Source organism: Coturnix japonica, chromosome 3 (genome assembly GCF_001577835.2).
Source record: "Coturnix japonica isolate 7356 chromosome 3, Coturnix japonica 2.1, whole genome shotgun sequence".
In the NCBI taxonomy this organism is placed as follows: Eukaryota; Metazoa; Chordata; class Aves; order Galliformes; family Phasianidae; genus Coturnix; species Coturnix japonica.
In genome coordinates this window covers 41,420,834-41,441,769 of record NC_029518.1, presented here as the reverse complement: position 1 = coordinate 41,441,769, position 20,936 = coordinate 41,420,834, and the positions used below count along the sequence as shown (strand labels likewise).

Genomic DNA, 20,936 nt, shown 5'->3' with positions numbered 1-20,936 from the left:
TTTTTAATCACAAAAATCTAAGCCACCACAATGGGATTTTTTGCTTGTTTTGAAGTTATTACTTATCTCACTGCACGGCAAAGAGCCCACAAATCACCCATAATACTATATAAATGAGAAAAAAAACAAAATGGCATTAGCTTTTAACAGAATGAAGCTAAGCCCTCGTTGATTTCTAAGCATAGTAAACAATTATTTCATTTAATCTAAAAATCTGAAATTGCTTTTCTCACTTTTGAGTTACTTGGCAGAAAGATTTTCCCATTCTTAACTCAGAATCCACTTAAGTAGAAGTAAGTCAAGTTACTACAAAAGAGGCTTCAGAGACTTGGCAATATATAACTATCCTAAAAAGGGACAGATGCCCACTAGTTCAAGCCCCATCCTTTCTATCTGTTCGGTCTGATGCTGTAAAGAAGGAAGAATAGGCTGAATAGTATTTGTGTTTGGCTGTGTTCTTGATCCAAGAAAAGAAACTAAATCAAGCTGAAGCATAAATACTACACACTTGCAGTAACAAAAGACAGGAGCTTTACTTAAGAAATAGTCTGTAGAACAGAAAAGCAAGTCGCAACAGAGTTCTGAAAGGCCAAAAAGTTTTCTGTGCTTCATGATTTATTTATTTTTCACTGCTGCTGAATTAAAGAAAAATTACAATTAATCTACTAAAGCTCAAACTGTAATTTCTCTTAGGCAAGGACTGTCTTTTTTACCTGGTTTTCTAAAATGGACACATTGGCATCTTGTTTACACACTACCTGCTTATCCAACTCCAATAACTTTTGAAAAAGACAGCCAATATTAATATCTGATACAAGATCATATTTTTTGACAGCTTCCCTTACAGGGTTCAGAAAAGTAACTAACTGGTATATGGGAAAAGACTTGTCTGTGCTCCTACTAAGCCAAAAGATGCAAAATGACATTTATAGGACTGCAGAGAATCCGTATGCAGGATAATTAGCTGTAGATAAACATTCTATTGGATCTCAGTTACTAAAAGGCACAAATGCAAAATGCACAAATCCACTGGGAAACAGTCACAGACAGAGCTAGTTTAGATATTTTTTCCTGTACCTACAACACCGGCTCCTGACAAGGACATCTAAGCCTTACTGAAACATTCTTCTACTTCAGCACATTTAGGGGAACATAAATGGACAATGTCCAAACCTGAAATGCAAAGAGACTTTTTCCCTAACAAGACATTCCCTCTCTCACTCCTCTGATAACAGGAAGGGAACCCCAAGCAGCAGAAAACATTTCTTATTTCCATTTGTCTAAGTACACAGGGAAGGTTTTCCTTTTTAGACTGCTTTTTAACTACTAACAGTATTAAGTTCAATACAATTAAGCTCAGTGGAAGGAATGACTACTCACCAGAAGGCTTTGCCTGTGCAACAAGGTGAGACTGCCCAACAAAAGCCTCCAGTTGTCTCACTCTGTCAGGCACTTCTCTGAACACCTGCAGCCCAGCAGAGATAAATAAAAGCAGTGAGTGAATCAACATTAATAGCAAAAGTTAATGTATTAGAGCACATACAATTACATTACATTTGCTATACTGGTAGGCTTCATATTCCAACAAAGCTTTTCAAAGTATCATTTAAAAACAATAAAAACACCAAAAGGTACCCAGTGTTTGTTTTTCCAAAGCCAGAAGCCAATTACAGAAAAACAAAAACAGTATGGCCAGCAGGTTGAGAGAGTTGATTCTCCCCCTCCTCTTGTGAGACCTCACCTGCAGTACTGCATCCTGTTCTGAGGCCCCCAACATAACTAGGATATGGACTTATTTGAGCAGGTTCAGAGGAGAGCCACAAGGAAGACTAGAAGGCTAGAGCACCTCTCCTGAGAAGACAGGCTGAGGGGAGTTAGTGTTACTTAGCCTAGAAAGAAGGTTCTGAAATGACATCCATTACAGGAGCCTTCCAGAACTTAAAGAGAGCCTACAAAAAAGATGGGAAGAGACTATTTTCCTCTGTCAGGGAGGATAGTGACAGGGCAATTGGTAATGATTTTAAACTAAGAGAGGGTAGCTTTAGACTAGATACAAGGAAGAAATTATTTGCTATGGGGGTGGTGATGCACTGGAACAATTGCCCAGAGAAGCGTTGTAGATACTCCCCCTCTGGAAGTGACCAGGTTGGATGGGGCTTTGGCAACTTGAACAAGTATAGCTGCCCATCAGGGGGTTGGATCTAGATGATCCTCAAGGACCATTTCAACTCAAAACATTCTATAATTCTACGAGTAAACATCTTTGATCCAGCTGTTTGAAAGAAAGACAATGAAAAAAAAAAAAAGAATAAAACAAGTAAATTAATCAACTTATTCTGATGAAATAACACTTGCCAGGGTTTCCATACAGACATGGATTCATGCCTGGGAGACAGTCCATCAACAAGCGCACACTTTCCAAGACATTTAGGTGTCACAGAAGTATAGATAAAAGAAAACTATAACTCTGAGTACACTACTATATTTTCAACTTAAGGTAAAACTGCTGTAAAAATACACACCTTATTCCACCTCACATTGAGGGACTGCAGGCTATCAGAAAGCTTGTTTTTTTCCTGAAGATCAACATTTTTATCAAGAATAACTTCAGGTTCAGTTCTGTTCAACCATTCCAGTTTGTCTCTCTGTACATCCATCTCTTCCCTTAAGACCTAAAAGGGACAGAATAGTTTAGGACTGAAGTCAAATGCATAAACGTTAAACAGTAACAAGAGGAAAAGCTTTTCTTTTGCTCTAGTATTTAGAAATTTCCTTCAAAATATGTAACAGAAGCAGTTTTTTGTTGCCTTTTGTTTGTTTACTCTTGGCAATGTGCAGAAATTATTAAATATTCAAAGATCAACATTTATTACTAATTAGAAGACACATGCAGAGCTGTAAGTGGTAAAGGGTAATGTAAAGGGTACCTACATCGCCTCATATAACTCACACCAATTCTGACCTCAAAAGATGCTTCTCTTTGACCTCCTCTGGATGTACCACATGTATCCAAAAGTAAACACTCTTTTAATCAAAACTATAACCTGCCTTAGTTTTAGAAATAATTTAAAAACTAAGGGCTTGCTCCTGGCATGAGCCAGGATGTAGGAAACTATTGTCACAAGATACTTTATTCTCAATGATATGTGCTGTAAAAATAGTTAAAAACTTCACACAACCTTACAATTCAATTTTAATCAACCTTCCAACACCTTCTTTAAGATGAAAGTACAGGTCAGATCCTGCAAAAAGAATGTTACGCTTGGGTGCACTTCCCACTGACTTTAACGTAACTGTGTTATCATTTACTCATAAGACCAAAAGCACTACTAAGCAAAAATCACAAGTTTTGTCTCTAATGCACTAGAACAAATATATGATATTAGCTAGCCTGCATCATTTTCATCCACCCTAATACTGGTATAAACACCTTACTATGAGGTGTGCTCATGAAAGTGACAGGAACACAGGCCTGAAGGTAGTTCATGGAACAGAGCACCTGGTAAGATTTAGTGCAATACCAAATAGTACCTTTAGTAAATTTTCAAGTATAAAAAATGTGCTTTGTTTATGTTTGAATCAGATGTTTATTTTATTTTTCTCTACTTAGAAACCTCCTTCTCATTTCCCAGACAGTATCTACTAGTGACTGATCAGTTAACATCCATTACTCCCATTTCCCCAACAGCAGCCTTTAATAACAAACCGTCTCCCCCACGTTATCCTATTCTCACCATCTCTCTACTCATTGATCTTTGGCTACACAAAACAAGAAAAGTTCTCCAAGTTTCTTTACCTACGAGGAATTCTTCACCCGCCTAAGTAGCCCAGTAATCTTACTAGCACCTGGAATTCAATTAATGAGCACAATCGTAACTACAAATGCTGTCCCTGCTGTGATAAATCCAAATACAGTATTTAATTCCCTGCCAGTGCTTCTCTAGTAAATTTTGCTTATATCACATATGCACACAAAAAAGACACACACACCCTATAAGCCACCCTTCTACTTTTCACTATCCACAAGAAAAAATAAATTTGTACAGTAGCCAGTTAGCAGCTATAATCAGTCATTAAAAAGAGAACGAACTTGTTTAGGCAAATACAACAGCAACTACTTATATACATTTGTTGCAACTTTAAGGCTTTCTAATTTGGTCTAGCAGTAGATTTCTTTTTATTTTTTAAAAATGAGTAACTTTGATTATTGGATTCCTTTCAGTATTCCAGAAACCTTCTCTTTCACACATCCTAAAATTAAAGATATTTTGCTGTCAAAACCAGACACAATATAAACAGGGAATATAATATATGTATATACACATCTAAGTAACATGAAACGACCAAAACCTTTACTAGTTTAAACAGCCACTTAAATACAGACTTAAGCATGCAACAAAGTATTAAATCTGACCAATAAACAAGACGGTGGTGCATACACTCCCATCTGTCCATTTATCAACTTGTCCATTCTTACAACACCCTTTTAACCTTAATGACTTTTGCCAACGTCTTCAGAACTATAAAATAGACTTCTGGGTATTATCCTGAGTATAATTCCATTTACCAAATTCTATCAGCTGGATATATACTCTTCACTTTCTGAAACTGCCATCATCATCTGACAAGACAACCATTACCAACTCAACCCGATTTAATTACAAGACACTTCTTGCTTGTGTAAGCAATCACACGAAACTTTCACACAACCATCATATTTCTTTATCAATTTACACTGTGAAAATATTCTCCAAAAGTCACATTCTGACACTTTGCACAAAACTTATACATGCATACATACACACACTCAAGGATCTTGCCTGTAATTCTCGTAAATTTTCTTCATGGTTGAATGTAAATCTTGTGTCCAGAACATTTTCTGCATTTTCCAACCAGCAACGCAGTTCATCAAGCTTTTTTCTGTAATCTATTAGCTGCTGATTCTCCCCCTTTAGCCTTAAAAAGGAAAACAAAATATCCACATGCAGTTCTGCGTTGAACATGATGTGCCAGTCAACATTTTCTTTGAGGCCTTTTCCAACCTGAGTAATTCTATGATTCTATGATTTTCAAGCCTAATCCTCATAGCTTTCTATAACATTAAGAGACAGAGGAGGAAACCTTGTATCCTCAGACACTCTGAAAACTCATGCATTCATCTAAGAATATTTCACGCTTTAATCTTCTGGAGAAAATTTAAGGTTCATTCATAAAGGACTTTTGTTCAGAAAATAACTGGTCAGTTATATTAAATGGCTGCACAGACCGCTCTTGACTTCCACCATACAATTGTTTCAATTAGTGTATCTTTGACAATGCTCAAACAGGCATCAAGGTAGGGTACTTTCAGAATTTAGCTTCCGCCAAAAGAACTAGTTCAGCATTCCTTCCAAAAAAGGTGTCTGGCTTAGCAATGGAATGATTTCGAAAAAGAAAAAAAATCACAAGTAATATGAGACAGTTAAAAAAAGAGGTCCAAATGTCTGGAAAACTCAGATAAATAACAGCATGCAATAGAATACACTAACTCTCACACCCTGCTAAAAGAGATTCTCTTCACCACATCCAGCCAGATATCCAAATTCCTGAGTAACTTGTTACCTCTGCTGTCTATCCATGACCTCAGCAGTGATTGCTTTCCAGCGCCTATTCAGTCCTGCCAGCTTCTCCTGCAGGAAGTTCCCATCTGTAGCAGAGAGTTTCTGTATGATCCCTTCCCCAGTTCTGTTCAATGCCAAAACACTGCTCTGATGGCAGTGTACTCCTTCTTCAAGTTCCTGTCAAAAAAAAAGTGACACGATTTTATTATTGACCAGAGATGACTTTGATCTATGGCTCATAATATGCACAATAAATCATGAGTGCATATTGTTTTACTAAAATAGGCGCTTGCAGCTCTTACTTAAAGTTGGATGTTGTTGATTTAAATTATTAATTCTGTTATTAAGTCCGGTTTAGTTTTCTAACAAGTGTCCTAAAAAAGAGATGATGATACAGAATACACTACTGAATACTACCCAGGATCACAAGAATTCATTCAAACGATCAGTGTTAGATTTCATGCTCGCTTTTGATTCCAGTATTGCTAACAGATACTAGGACTATTTTTACTTATTATTTTTTTAATAACTGTTTCTTCTCATAAACCATGGCCCTGTTTATTTCTGTAACATAACACTGAATTAGCTAGGATCATCATGCCTGTGCTCTCCTAACATCGTAATAAATCCATGAAACAGAACAAAGTCAGAAGATGTCAGGGTCAAAAACCCAAACATTCCTTAAAACTACAGCAAGCTCACGATATTAACACAAATTTCCCTGCAATGGGAAAGGAAGAAAAAAAAAATAAAATCAAGCAGTAACAAGGATAAAATTAAGAACTGTGTTAGGATAACACTGATTGCTACTTCTTAAACAGAATGATGAAAAATTCAGACTCTTAAAGTAGTGTTTTCCTCTCTTTTAGCAGAGAGTAGCTTAGCTAAACAGAAGATTCCACTGCTCCATAATGTGGGTCTAAAAAATTATCAAGTAGTTAAATTGTAGTTTAAACTACAATATTTATATATTAACTACAATATTTATAATTGAACCAAATTCAGAAACAATAAAATCTAAGGCACCCATAATTGGAATCTTCTCATTCTCTAGATTAAATGATGCCAGTATTTGAATTAGCAAATTAAGTCAAAACTATTCAAGATAGAAGTCATCATACTACAAACAGGAATTGTGATCTTCTCCACGAAACACTTTAAACCACAAATGAAATTACATTAACTGCAGTCTCATACATGAATCACGTAAAAGACTACAAATGTAAACAAAAGTCTAGCTTTTCTAGCTTGTCCCATTACTGCACATATTATACATACCTGCTGATGAAGCCCAGCTGTCTGCAGATCCAGGCTGTCATCAGGACCACGGGCATCAGCTAATAACCCTTCGGCTTCTGTTATCCACTGGGAAAGGTCATTGAGATCACAGTGAAATTGCCTCCATGCTTCAATTGCTCTATCAAAGGAACTATAAAAACAACACATTGAAAAAATAGCCAACCATTTCAGTGAAAAGACTAAAATTTCCACTCAAGCGATATTGAAGAATTCCGTATAACTTGACTTGCAAAACAGCAAAAGACTAGCATGTAGCCTGGATAATCAAGTCCCAGTACTGAAAGCTTCCTGACATGGTAATAACTGGTAAAAGCCAACAGTATAACTTCCAGTTGAAGGAAAAAAGGACAGCCCAAAGCACGCTTTTGTTTCTAACACTTAGAGAAATAAAGATTGATTAGCTGCATCAAATTGGCCAGCAGAACCTTTTTTTCTTTACTGTGAAGTAGTTCAGACATCAGATAGTATGAAATATAAAAAATGATTAATTGCTCAGATTATTATTTTTTAAAATCATAAACCATGCACTGTTGGTGCTGGAATTTAACAAATGAAGGTGGTTTTGACTATATAACTGACTGTATTACCAGAAGACTTGTGAAAGTAATTCTATCATTTAATCACACGCTCATTTCCCTTGAGTTTTGCTATGATTTTCATCTCTGCAGTCTCAAACTAACATGAAGCTTAGTTCAAAGAGCAACATTTTCAAGTATGGAAAAAGACTGAATTACCGAACTCAGAATGTTGTTTCCAATTGAAGGTGAATGTTTACAATGCTAACAAAGTCACAAAAAAGAGTCCATGAAAGCTAAGTAAGAAAGACATGCCAAAAGCATAGAGAAGAATTATTTTCTATTTGTTGATTGCTAAAAAAAAATAGCACCATTACAAAACAAAGAGGAGAAATGTGGATACAGGATTCGAGACAACATTTTGCATCCTTACAGTACCTGAAGGGGGCCTACAGGAAAATTGGGAAAGAACTTTTCATAAGGGCAGGCAGTGACAGGACAAGGAGTAATGGCTTTAAACTGTAAGAGGGTAGATTTAGACTAGATATTAGGAATAAGTTCTTTACTGTGAGGGTGATGAGACATTGGAACAGGTTGCTGCTCACTGGAAGTATTCAAGGTCAAGCTGGATGGGGCTTTGAGCAACCTGGTCTAGAGGGCTGCTGTCCCTTCCTATAGCAGAAGAGGTGTAACTAGATCATCTTAAACGTCCCTTCCAACCAAAACCATTCTATGATTCTAACAAAAATTCTACATCACCTGTTGTAGACTAGAGAGTATCCCATTCCAAACTAATATCAAGAGTATTCTTTAGAAGAGACACACAGGAGACCAGATCTCATGCAAATAAGAAGGTTCTCACTGATGTGAGGAAAGACATCATTTGCAGCCCATTCTTTTTGTCTTAAGCAATTTCAACTGCAAAGACTTCAAGGTTACGGTGTGTATCCAGATATAACATGAAATTAGCACCACAGAATCAAAGGCATCTGAAAACAAACTTTACAAAGCTACATTACATCTATTTTCTTCACTAATTAAATTCAGCAATTCCAGAGTTCTAAAGAGACTATTTTTATCAGAATTGCATCTAGTTTTTAAATCGAGGCTCATCCACATTTCCTGGCACATACAGAGCTTTGTTTTGTTACTATTTGTCATGTGGACTAATTACAATAAAGAAGAAAGCAAAAAAGGAAAATTCCTACTTAATTTTTTCTGACCCCCTTTTCCAGTTCTACTGCTTCATTTTCTTGTACGCATCCCATGGCAATGCATTAGACTAACCTGTAGATTGACCCCAAATCTCATTCTCCTTTTATTTCTCACATACATTTTACAGACTTTAACTGAACATATTGTCTCAAGATAGTATCTCATTTCAGATTTAACGTGAAGATATATTCTAAGCATTTAAAATAGTTTAAAAGAATATTTTAATGGCTTCCTTGAAAATTTCTGGGGAATATTTTATTTTTTTTTTCCCAGAATCTAGAGTTTAAGAACTTTACAACTCTGAGATAGAAAGCTTTCCTGGTTTCAGTTCCCAGCCTACAGTTACATCAGTATTTTGAGCACTGAGCTGTGGTTTCACTCCAGTTTTGAGATAGATGTACTTGCTGCTGTTTCCATACACAGAATGCCTGGGATGAAAGGTAAAAGCACGAAAGTCCTGTAAGCATACCACCACAATTTGGCTATGCCTGGCTTCCTCCACAGGAAGCCACATGCTTGCAAGCCACAGCTCATTCCCAGATCACCAGCACTTTTAACTCTGGTGGAAAGTTTGTGACAGAAGAAGCAGAACAAGCAAACCAGCCCTGATACAAGCAGCACAACACAGGTTGCTGAGCATGTATGTGTGTGTGCGCATGTATATATACATGCACACACACACAAATTTGCACATGAAAAACCGACAAACATTTTAATTTACACGTGTTTAAATCAAACCAAGTCAATCAGCTGAATGCTTAAAGGCTTTGTGTGCTTGGCTACATTAGAGCTTTTATCCAAGATTTAACTACTTAGTTGGAATTCAATCAGAAAATCATTACTAGCTCTGAAAACTAATCAGTCTTTTACCAAGCATTTCAGATGTTGTTTCTACTAACCCTGTCAAAATCTGCACACATCCTAGAAATAGAAAAAGTCAGAGATTACTAAGGAGATGCATTATTTTACTCTTCTTTCTTATGCTTGGGACAAGATTGAATAAATGTCTGGTTAAAAAAAAAAAAAAAGTAAAATTTTGGTTAAAAAAAGGGGTTAAAGAATACAAATATCAAAATACAGCTCTTTAACTCTGATGCTAAAATTGTCTTCATTAATTAAAATACATCATCCCATTAAAATTGTGACACTTAATGTATTCAGGAAGTTGCATCCCATTTTCATTTAAATTCCTAGTCCAGCAGTCTTTTTTGCATAAAAAATTGTGCCCAATATTATCCTCATTAAAATGCAAAGCTTTATACATCTTATGAAGTTGAAAAGTAATTTGTATTCAGTGAACTAAACGAGGAGGTGATTTGTTGCCTTTTGCCTGCTAATCATAAACACTAAAGTTACTCTTTGACACAATTATCTTATTCAATGGGAAGATCAGCTCTCCAGTTAACCCTGGCTACTTAATGAAATGAAATTTTAGAAGTAAATGAAATTTTACTGATACTTAGAGAAAGATAATATAAGTTAAAGCTTTTAAATTAAGTTATAGGGGAGGAAAGGCATAACTAAGATCTCAGTGAGACTCATGCTTATGAAGACAACAATATAGCTGCAGGCATAGTCAGCAATGCCAGGTACCAGACTCTGGAACAGTTGTCTCCAAATGTTGGAGGGGACCATTGGCAGACAGCGAAAACATAGAAAGCGATACCCAGCTGGAAGCACTATTCTTGAATTAAAACATAGTAAAACAACAGTGCCTGCTGATGCTTTAGTAATCCTGATGGTTGCCTGATCCAGTTGCTCCAAAGTTACTGAATTCTCTGCTTAGACAATGTCACCAACCATTTCTAACCTTATTTTTACTGTCAGACTTGTCAAACATTTGTAAAAGGCATAATACGTGCACCACTTGATCAGAAACACCAAGATTCTCAACTTACCACTTATGATCATTGTACATTCTGTTAATTCTGTCCCATTCTGCGTTCAGCTGGGTTAGTGCATCTCCTATCTGTATTGCTTCAGGCCCAGATGCTTCCAGTATAACATCAGGCTGCTTCTCATGTATGACCGCAATCTGATCTCCAAGTTTATCCAATATATCTTTTACATTCTACAAGTACAATAATACACAAGCCATCAGTAAAATGAACATGAGCAGCGAAGACCAAAAATTAATGTCCTCAGAATGTTATTCCAACACAGTATCTACAATAAGATCATAACTATTCACAGTTTATAGATAAGATCAGCTATAGCAACTGAACTTAACAGTCACTCACAAATTCTTCTGAGTGTTCTTAGTAGTTTGTTTTTTTTATGAAGAGGATGAAATACTTTATATAGCTGATGTGTTCCTGAGGTAAAGGGACACACTGTATTTCTCAGAGCAGTACCATTGTTAATAAACAAACCCACACTTATGTCATGAACACTGCTAATCCCTCCACTTCTTCCCTCTGAACGCTTAGCTATGTAGTACCTTCAGAGCATCCTCCTGAGTTGAAAAATCCTCATAGATGCCAGTATTTAGCTCGGGTGCATTCAGCAACAGCTCAACATCAGCCATAGCAAGCAAGACCTTGTTGATTTCAACCAGGTATTCAGCTGAAAAAGGCAGAGTCCTAACCCCTGAGGCAAAGTGGCTTTTTAACCTCTGCTGGACAGCAATTGCCTAGAAGTACGAAAGTTTGTTTTATATTTCACAGTACAAGAAATGTTAAGGAAAAAAAGTTACAAGCCAGTAGATTATATTCAGAATTAAAATCTCTTAAGTAAAAGACAAAGGTTCTTCCAGTCAAGTCGCATCGTTTCTGAAAGCTCCGAATCCTGCAGAAAACTATTTAATGAAAAGACAAGTTAAAAAACAGTAGATAGCATGCTTCACAATTAGACTGTATTATTCTTTATTAAAACTCTGTGGAGGGGAAAGGGCACTGCTGTTGTATCTCACACCTTGATTCTCAGCCTTCCAGTACATAAACTTCATGACTGGGCCTGTTTTCCTCATCAAGAATTCCCATAAGTTACCAATTTACTGAAGCAGATTCATATTCTCTCCAGATTCTTCTCAGCAAGTATCCCCATCCATATTTCCCAGCTATTTTTAAATAAATTGATGCTTTACCAGTAATACAATATTAATTTTGCAGCAATAAGTGTTACTAACTCCTCAAGATGTTGGCAACTGCTACCTGCTCTGGCTGTAAGACCAGATCATCTAGCTAAGTGCCATCTTAGCAGATTGCAGAATAAGAACAGTAAGTTTGTGCAGCCTTCTCTTGAATTAGAAATCACACTCTCCATCTGAATTGTAAGGAAACCAGCTGTAAGAAGCTATACATGGCCACAACTAGGAAAGACAGCAGAGCAAAGCAGATACTCCGAAGGCAGTTTCTTACTGAAAAAAATTTCTGTCCAACAGAACTCCATCACAATCTCTGAAAAGAGCCCCGTTCTTTAAAATCAGAATTGAAGAGGTAAACCCACCTACAAGTACTGAATAATTCAAGCAAGTCACAGTCTAGTACTTGATGAAATGGAATACTCAACAAGAAATACATAGAAGCACTTAACTGCCTGTGTGAGTTACTAACAGCAATGGTTTAGAATACACTTACAAGTGCAAAGGCATAATAATTGGCTCCCAGTGGTTTCAACCACTGCATTTAAGTGGGCACATACATGCAGGCAGTTAGCACAGCTGTCAACAATAAAATATTAAACCCCACTAACACAGTTGCTGCGAACACCTGTCTATGTCTTCATCCTCTACATGTTTCTGAGCATTTCAAATGTGCCACTCAAATTAACTTGATGTAACATATGTGGCATACATAGTTCAAAAGCAAAAAGGATTGCAGCAAAAAGGTTATGTTAAATTATTCACCATTCAGGATTTCTTATGCATAGGATGTTCCTGAAGATTTTATTTATGTAGTTTAAAATCATACAGCAACTGACATACCAATACTGAGGACACGAGGTGCGCTTTCTCAAGAATTTAATCGCTAAGCACAGCATGCTTTCAGTCATTCACTGAACATCAAAGGAACAGAATGCACACAGGTACAAAAACTGTTAGTCTATTGAAATCTTTATCCATTACTTTTACTTCAGTAACACTACAGCAAGCAAGTGGCACAGCCAAAGCTATAAGCTACTATATATGTTTTAACAATAAATCTAGCGTGGCGGTTCTTGATGCTCACCAGAGAAACATTTTCTTGATGTGTTGTATATATTTTGCTAACTTCCATCACTGAATTTTGGAGCAAAAGCCAAAGGCTTTGTCGGTGTGATTCTTCTGTGGAAGAAGAGGTCCCCAGTTCCACAGAAATAAGACAAAGGCTGCACAACTGAAAGCAACTTCTACTCAGCAGCATGAGACATGATGATGTGAACAAGCATCAGGATGCTTGTCAGATCAGAAAACTTGCGAAGAATTTAAAAGACCTATGGCATTTAGTGAACTGACTTTCCGCTTGCTGCCAATACTGATACACTGTGCAACCTCCTGCTTCCCCAGCAGCCCCGTTCAGGACCATGCTGCTGCTCCTCTGCATGGCACTGAACTCCTCCTGGTGCTGTTCCTTCAAGCACATATCCTGCAGCTGTGTCTCATCACTGAGATGGTTACTCTCTTCACAAACCTTTCTCTAAGGATGAACTGTAATTGTAAACTGTAGCTAAGTGTTCTGCTGTTCTCTACTGTGCACTGCAGGCTAGCAGCTTCTAAATTACAGTATTAAGTATTAAAAAATGGAGCACCAAGAATTTGACATAACTGTGTCTCATGCAATGCAAACGTCTAAGTCTTACAGATGTTGGTATTTTAATTTAGGAACACACAAACCATTTTCTTAGGTACACTCAAAACACTATAAATTAGACATTATTTAGGAAGACATTTGGCAGGATGACTATTATATATTCTATAAGGAAGAACTCTCAACGAGAGAGGCTAATAATAATTTTAACTCAGTGGTTAAAGAGACATTTGTTTCCTCCCATATTTAACACAGACTTTCTTGATCTGTTGTTCTGTACTTGGTTTCAGATTTTCTTTCCCTTTCCTCTTTTATATTTAAACATATTTTTAAACAAAATCTATCAAAGATTCTACTCAAGGCAATATTCCGGCTTGCTTCCAAAGTGGATTTTTAGAAGTACTGCCCAAGAAATTGACATAAAATATAACATGGAAGTCATAAACAAGCATTTACCCAGTCCAATCTCAGATCACCACATATTACCCCCTTATCAAGTAAATACCCTTCAGATCAGAAAATGCACACTTCTTAACCAATCCTTGTCCCTTCTCTCTCTCAGCCAAAATAATGCATAACCTTTTCAGAAGGAAAAGTTTTCCAACGTGAAACTCACACAACCATGTTTTTTTCTATGCTAACTAGTGAAGTCAGTAAACAATGTATTTGTTGACAACATCGCCACTTACATTTAAGGAAACTAAAACTTCCCCTATAAAAAGCACAATAGGCAAGCAAATATGTTTTCTTTATTACTGGAATAATACTTGTCTGTGTTTCAGTTTATAAAAGAAACAGTATGGTGCATGAGGCATCAAATACACTCAACATCTGCAAAACAATCATTTTTAATTCAGAACAGCTTTCTAAAACCTGGAAAGCTTACTTAAAAACTTTAGTCAACTAATTACTTTTGCAATTTAAGGTTTAATTTTTCTTTTCCCTCATTTACAGCTAGAATGGAACAATTCAATAAATGCTAAAACAAGGTTAGAAAAGAAGAAAGTCACGGAAATGTACAGCATATCCCTATAAACTTTTGATGTGAGCTTTTTTGCTCCCTGTAACTCCTTCACATCAAGATGAAATGTTGACGCAGCATTTAATCTAATACAGACCCTTTTGTTCATTTGGGCTCATGGCTGAGAAGGAAGTTGCCATGTAACAGTCACAGAAACTCACGAGTTGGAAGGGACCCTAAGAGATCACTGAGTCCCAGGTTCCCTACAGTAGGTTACACAAGTAGATGTCCAGATGGGTCATGAATATCTCCTGAGAAGGAGACTCCACAACCTCTCTGGGCAACCTGTTCCAGTGTTTTATGGAACTTCTTATGTTCAAATTTTGGGCCACTGCTACCTTTCCTGTCACTATACATCACTGAGAAGAGCCTGCCTCATCCATTTGCCTCCCACCTCCCTTTTAGACATTTATAAACATTAATCAAAGTCCCTGCTGAGTCTTTTTTTTTTCCAGGCTGAACAGACCTGCAGGCTGCTTAGCCTTTCCTCATACGGCAGGAGCTCTGGACCCTTCATCAACCTTTTTACGCTCCACCGGACTCCTAGTCTGAGGCCTTTTGGATAGATCAAGGGAGGTAGGGGATCAAGCACAAGTAAGATGGTAACAATGAGGAATAGAAGGGTGTTGTTCTTAAGGAATTTTAATATCACAGCTCCTTCTCTGTTGATGCCAATGGAATTCTGAAGCAACTGTGTTCACCTAAAGCAATGATCGTTCAAGGGAACACTGTGTTTCCCTTCAAAAAAAGCAGAGTCCCAATTAAAAAATTTTTAAAAATAAAAAATAGAAATAAAATTTAGAAGATCAAAATAAGAAGAAGCAGCCTCAAGGCACGTTCTTCCTGGCAAGTGTTCAAGATCAATTAGTGAAGCAGAAGAGAGAGTACATGACAAAAATTAAACTATGGTCACCTGAGGCAGGCTGCCTTATCTCTGACATACCAGAAGGCAGGAGACACAGGAAGGAAAAGCAGCAGCTTCAGTATCAAAGCAGAAAGGAAAACTGCTCTGGTCCTTATCTGAAAGCCCAACAGACACCATCAGACTAAAAATTACATCTGGAAGCATAAGGACTTTTTGCACAGCTAAATCTGAGTAAAGATAGCATTTCTTTATCTCTAATCTATTGTCTACCTACAGATTACTCTCATAGTCTGTAGTTACAAGATCTTCCACATTCAGCATCCCGATACCAAGACGAAGGAATTTCTTCTATCCAGAAATGCCAAGGATTAGCTACAGTGTGTCCCTAAATACTAAGACTCTATTGAAAGCAAAGGATCAGTCAAACACTAGCAAGATCAGCAGGAATGAGGAAGTCCAGTCTGTGGCACAAAAGGAGTACTCCCACTGGGGGAAAATACCTAGACGCATATTTTTTCTCTTTTCAGTACAGTAATTGATTCACCCTAAAAGCAGATGTCAGTCAAAACTGAATCATTCTGTTGTACTTCAAACATGGACGGATCTTCTTTCTTTCAAAAAAAATCCCACTGCATACTTCAGGTCCAAAGGAGCTCACACGCAAATACCACAGTAAGTCAGCAGGAGTGTCCACCGAGGACCCAAAAGAGCAACCAGACCGGAAAGCAGGCTCTTAGGGCCGTTTCTGTTGCCTAACACTGTGCGAGAGGCTCTGATTCAAGTCTTCATAAAGAGAACCAAGTAAACGAAAAGTTTGTTTTTACAGTCTGCACAAGCAAGAACAGGCTGCCAGCCACAGATCTACAGCTATCATAGGCATCTGAAGCCACACTGCTCCACAACTGCAAATAAAGAGCACTAAATTACAAGTTCATGGTTATGAGTCTCACAGGGAAACAGAGCATTTTACCTCTCCCTTTAAGTTAATTAGTGCAGAGTTTAAAAGTTACACAGCAGTCAAAAAGAGATTGATTGGTTTTAATAATGAAGGCTCATATGCAGAAACTGGGAAGTACTTGATAGATTGCCTTGCCCCCAAGCTTGTCCAAGAAATTACTTACTGCTTCACAAGGTTCCTGACTGTTATTGCCTAAAATATTAAAGTAATTACCATGCAGTCACAGTGGTTTGAAGGATGAAAAGGAGAAATAATAATAAAGACAAAATAAAACACAACATACACCGCTGAAAGTATCTGTACCCTCAGTAACTACGAAATACAGTTTTTTGGGGAAGTTAAGTTTCATCAGACCGTGACATCCTATTAAATCACTTGTTAAAGTGCTTGTCAAGAATCACTAGCACGCACTATGGCACACAGCTCTTCTCATAAAAAATACTTCAAATTTTGTCATTTTCTAAAATCTTTACTGTCTACAACAATATTAATCACATGAGGGTATTTCTCACTTCCTAGCATTTGAGGCTGAAAAGGGTAGCATCTTAGTAGTTACAGTATTGCTAACACTGCATGCAGGTTTAAGCTTCAAAACACTCTCTTTTCACACATATACCAATGAGACTCTGAATCAGGCTAATTGATCCAGGGCATCAGAAACAGCTAAACATAATCCTCACGTTAAGACCAACATGAGAAACTCTCTTGATTTAACTGCTTTAAGATTTGAACCTGATGGTTGGGATATATTGGACCTATGACTACTATGTAGAAAAGATTAATTGCATACAGGCAGATCATTACCTAATGAAAAATGAATGCTGTTATTTTGAAAACACTCCTTCCCAAGCAATTATAACATATCAAGCTCCAAAGCTCAAATGTAGCCTTCTCTCTGTTCATTCTAAGAAAAAAAGACTAATTTACCTGCAACTTCTGTTCATCTTCCATTCCTTGCAGCCCTGGTAGTCGACGATCAGCCTCATCCAGCCACTTCATTAGATTGTCATGGTCCTTCTTATACTGAGAAAACACTGGAGAGAGTTCCACCACTTGTCTCCTTTGAAAAGACCTGCCCTCCTACAGTTCAGTGCATCAGGAAAAAGATAAAAATATATGAGAAGAGGGAAGGGATAGGTCTTACTTATCTGAAAAACAAAACTACTCTACAGAATCATTTGTTGAGGAAAAATTCCAAAACACAGGATGATACAATTGAATCACAGAACGGCTTGGGTAGGAAGACCATCTAGCTCTATCCCTCCCTGCCATGGGCAGGGCTGCCAAGGGCATTGAACACCTCTGGGAATATACGACAGTATAAGCCATTTAATTTTTTTTAATAAATATGTTGTATTTATCTGCACAGATTGTAACAAAGTCAGCCTAAGGGTCTTGCACAGCTCACATGAGGTGTAGCAGGATGTCATTTAACAAACTCAAATATGACTTAAAAGGTAAGTTGAATGGAACACTAATATAGATTCATCTCTCCTTCACAAGAAAGTATTTCAAATATGATATGTATGAAAGCATTACTAGAGTCAAAAATTGCTGGTAATACCCACTGTAGAAACCGAAAAGAAGTTTGGGGTCAGACTCACATTCACTACCACTTCTTAAAGCAAGAACCCCATGAATGTACTTGAATACATTTGCGTATATGCAGCGATCAATGTACCCACTCAGCACAGCTCTGCAGTAGAAATAAACCACTGCTGGAGGGCCAGAAGAGGCAACAAGTGAAGTAAATGCTCAGTTGCCCACACCCATCTGTGCAAATGTGCACAGAGTGGCCCTCTGTGATACAGTCAATAGGAAAAATAAAAGCCACTTCCTCAAAATTTTCTAATGACAATATCCATACTTTGGAACTTTGGAATTGCAAACATTCAAACAATCAGGGTGGGCATATGTACATTTAACTCTTCTACAGACACTCTCACATACTGGAAAAAGTTATAACCAGATAGTAAGTGGTATACTAAAGGAAGCCCAGCAATGAGCTGCAACTCTATTAACTACTGCAATCATACCTGTACATTGTTGTACTTTGTCTGTAGAAGCACCAGCTGCATGCGTATCTTCTCTCTCTTATTGTCTTCCATAGGCTGCTGTAACAGCTGTCCTCCTCTCTGCAATACCTCCTCAATCTGAGCTCTTTCTTGATCCAGCTTAATACAGAAAATTACACGGGAAGAAAATTTAAAAAGTTAAAAAACACACAAGCATTTTGCACTTTATTACTTTCACAGTACACCAGCCTTATAACTTTGAGTAGAAGAAGAAAAAATAGATGCACATTGAAGTTCACTATGTGGAGCAGGTTATATAAAACCATAAAAATACAGACTATGCAAGAAGCAGCAGCAGCAGCTAGGAAACACATGGGAAAATTGTGCAACATCTCCAAAAGCCCAGAAATTCCTTTTGTTTTTGATTCCTACACTAAAAAGATTTCCTCGGAATTCCCCCGGTAGCCAGAGGGAATATAATGTGTGGGGAAGAAAAAGAAAAGGATTAAGTCCATTATTTAATTCTCGTATTGCTCACAAACCTTTTCATCTTCCTCGCTCAGCTCCTGGTGCTTTTCCACAACTTTTAACATATTCTGTATGTCACTCTCAAATTTTTCCAGGTCTGGAAAAGCCACTCTGACTTCACGGGGCTCCGACATGACAGGGAGTCGTTCTTGTCCAACAAGCATCTGCAACGTTTTAAATAAATAAATCAAGTTGGGTTTGTTGTTGTTGTTGTTTGTCATGCAAAGATTTATGCTTAAAAGAGAATGAACAGCAGGCAAGCACCACTTTAGCAAAGACCTGATTTATTCCCTTAAGTCATTTGTCTTTATTATGATACCCGATGAGCATTTCATGGCATTCCCCTCACCTTGGCACTTTTGATGTGCTGAGAAACCTTCTCAAAGTTACGGTTCAGTTCTGCCAGCTTTGGTTCAACAAGCTCACGGCATGACACTCCTCGACCATTCATTAGGATGACAGCCTGATCACGCACGTTATCCACTCGCAGACTAACATCATCCAATTCAGATGTTAACCGCTAAGTGAAAGAAAAAGCAAAGGTTCAAAGTAGGAAAATGAAAGAGTACCAAACAAGCAAACGATGCAGCAGACTTCAATCAAAAACTGCATTATTTCACAGCTTCCTCCTTAAACTGTAACATTTTCTACCTTCACAGTTTCTTCCTTTTTGCTTGCAGGCTTCTTCTCAATCTCATCCAGCAAGGCTTCAGCCTGGTACAGCCAAGTACTTATGTGGGCAACGTTTTCATCAAAGATTTCCAGCTGGCTCTGATGATTCTGGAAAAATATGAAAAAGATGCATCAATGAAAATAGAAGAGAAAGAAAAAAAGTAGGAAAAAAACTGCTGCTCCACATCATTCTGAGTACAAAAGTATATCATCGGAATAGAAACTGTTGTGGATACACCTTGGAGAGAAGCAGAAAAAAACTGATCACACCTTTTACCTTCATTAAGGTATTTACAAGATTGCAATTTTCATTCCAAACATTAATTATTAATAATAACTAATAATAATTATTAATATCATAATATAAATGATTGTTTCTAATAATAGAAACAGAAATAGCTCATATTGTCCAAAAACAAACAGCACATTAAAATACTGCTTATTCAACATCACTTAATCAAACAGAGCACTTTTTTTTCAATTATTGCTAGCAGATACACAACAGTACACATTATATCTGGTTGCTTTTCCTTGCTTTATTTTTAACTGAAAGGACATTACAGCCAAAGCTATCAATTATAATATTTGTAAGTTTTTGTGTTGTACTGATTATTTTATGACATTTCGTTCTCTTAGAAAAAAACATTACGTTGTACTGTCATACGCAGTCAGAAATTGTTTCTGTCTGTTGAACAAACACATTATTTTGTTTACAGATATGAGGAAAATCTCCAAAGTTCTTGTAGGAGGAGGGCCTCGATAAATCAGTAATATGTAATGGAAAGGTTTGTGTCTTTACAGTATATTAATAATCAAGGACGAGAAACAAGGAAATGAAGGAAAATAAAACGAAGGATAATTTCAAAAGGCAAATTTGTAGATTAGAAGATTAATTTGCAAGGCTATTTATCATACATGAAACCTGGTCAAAGAGGAAGACACAGTAGTGCTTTTTTGGGTACGTTTACACAAAAATCTGACAGCCATTACAAAAATGCAGGTATGAATTATATGAGAGGAGTTGCTCCCCACAGATATAGAAGCTGTTGTGTTGGTCAAAGTCCTGATAGACAGGCATCAGAATTGTGGTAGTGCAGTCCTGATCAGCTGTGAACATTCATGACAATAGATGAAGCAGTTATCAGATTTAGAGAGGCACCATTCTGCTTAGACATAGAGTTTATTACCTAAATATATGGAAGCTGAGCTTTTCCTTTTTTAAATATGCATCACAAACAGAAGAAGGGAAGAGAAGACTAAGGAGTTTTTTTGTGGTTTTTTTTTTTTTTTTTTGTATCAAGAAATTTGTATCTTTCCCTACGGAAAGTACAGTTTAATCTAATAAAGCACAAGTGTAATGCTCATTACCAGAGATGAATAAAATTAGTTCAGAAGCTTTTTAGTTGCAGATCATTTTTACAGAATTTATATAAAAAGGTAAACTACCTTGATTATTCCTAACATAGAAATCATCAGATTATGAACTATATGACTTGCAACAGGCACTGAACAAGATGCAGA

General features: G+C 37.0%; 1 protein-coding gene across 8 annotated transcripts in view; it reads right to left on the bottom strand.

Moving 5' to 3' along the window:
* The window catches only part of UTRN (utrophin), a 331,818-nt gene that overhangs the window by 193,540 nt on the left and 117,342 nt on the right, over positions 1-20,936 (bottom strand). For 6 of the 8 annotated variants that reach the window (XM_015858079.2, XM_015858086.2, XM_015858082.2 and 3 more), the window contains 12 exons: positions 19,395-19,523; positions 19,093-19,263; positions 18,758-18,907; positions 18,237-18,374; positions 17,128-17,280; positions 11,070-11,261; positions 10,528-10,700; positions 6,879-7,029; positions 5,602-5,777; positions 4,821-4,956; positions 2,523-2,672; positions 1,381-1,465 (listed from right to left, as the gene is read on the bottom strand). In XM_015858079.2, the coding sequence (XP_015713565.1) occupies positions 1,381-1,465; positions 2,523-2,672; positions 4,821-4,956; positions 5,602-5,777; positions 6,879-7,029; positions 10,528-10,700; positions 11,070-11,261; positions 17,128-17,280; positions 18,237-18,374; positions 18,758-18,907; positions 19,093-19,263; positions 19,395-19,523 (1,804 nt within the window). The remainder of the gene's footprint in view (positions 1-1,380; positions 1,466-2,522; positions 2,673-4,820; positions 4,957-5,601; positions 5,778-6,878; positions 7,030-10,527; positions 10,701-11,069; positions 11,262-17,127; positions 17,281-18,236; positions 18,375-18,757; positions 18,908-19,092; positions 19,264-19,394; positions 19,524-20,936) is intronic. The other 2 variants (XM_015858085.2, XM_015858084.2) reach the window with 2 other exon arrangements.